The sequence below is a fragment of the Cariama cristata genome, unplaced genomic scaffold (assembly GCF_000690535.1).
Source record: "Cariama cristata isolate BGI_N322 unplaced genomic scaffold, ASM69053v1 scaffold36689, whole genome shotgun sequence".
NCBI lineage: Eukaryota > Metazoa > Chordata > Aves > Cariamiformes > Cariamidae > Cariama > Cariama cristata.
The window spans coordinates 387-1,025 of NW_009635822.1; the positions used below are offsets into that span (position 1 = coordinate 387).

Below are 639 nucleotides of genomic sequence, written 5' to 3' on the forward strand. Positions count from 1 at the left end.
GCTGGCAAACATGCCCTCCTCATTGGGGTATCCCGCTATTATGCAAGAGGAAGAAGAAGAAGACAGATCAGGGTAGGACATGTGGTCAGATCTTCCATGCAGGGCAAGAGAAGACTGGGAGAAAGGGTGCAAGCTCTGCGCAGTAGCATGGGGGCTGCGCAGGCAGCCAAAGAGTGTGTGATCCATGGCATGCAAGTCTCAGGTTCCAGGCAGGAGAGTTTTAAGAAAGATCCAACTTCACCACCCTTTGTCAACTTTCACTGTAAACAGATCGGGGTTGGGATTTTTTTTTCCAGAACGGCAACGACAGACTTTGCAGCAGGCAGCTGAGCTCAGATAATCCAGGTCTTTAGCCCTAGCGGCCAGTCTCCGCTGCATAAACACTCGGACCTAGATGAGCCTTTCTCAGAGCTGCTCAGATGTCAAGAAGTGGGAGAGGTTGAAGCCAGTAGAAGGTGGTCCCAGAGAACTGCTTGAAGGGGGAAACGGCTCCGAGAGGTTATAAATACAGTAGTGTGTAATGTGAGCTGGGGGCTGGCTTAGCAACACAGCACTGACCACATGCAAACTCCCTCCAAAACGCCAGCGCCGTCCCCGCGCCGAACCGCTCCGTCAGCGGGCGGCTGCGCTGCGCGCCCG

General features: G+C 54.3%; 1 protein-coding gene across 1 annotated transcript in view; it reads right to left on the reverse strand.

Moving 5' to 3' along the window:
• The window catches only part of MEOX2 (mesenchyme homeobox 2), a gene marked incomplete at its 3' end in the record, with an annotated part of 697 nt that extends 320 nt beyond the window's left edge, over window positions 1-377 (reverse strand). The window contains 1 exon segment of the mRNA XM_009707688.1: window positions 2-377. Coding sequence (XP_009705990.1) covers window positions 2-186 — 185 coding nt within the window.
• Between the last annotated feature and the right edge of the window lie 262 nt (window positions 378-639).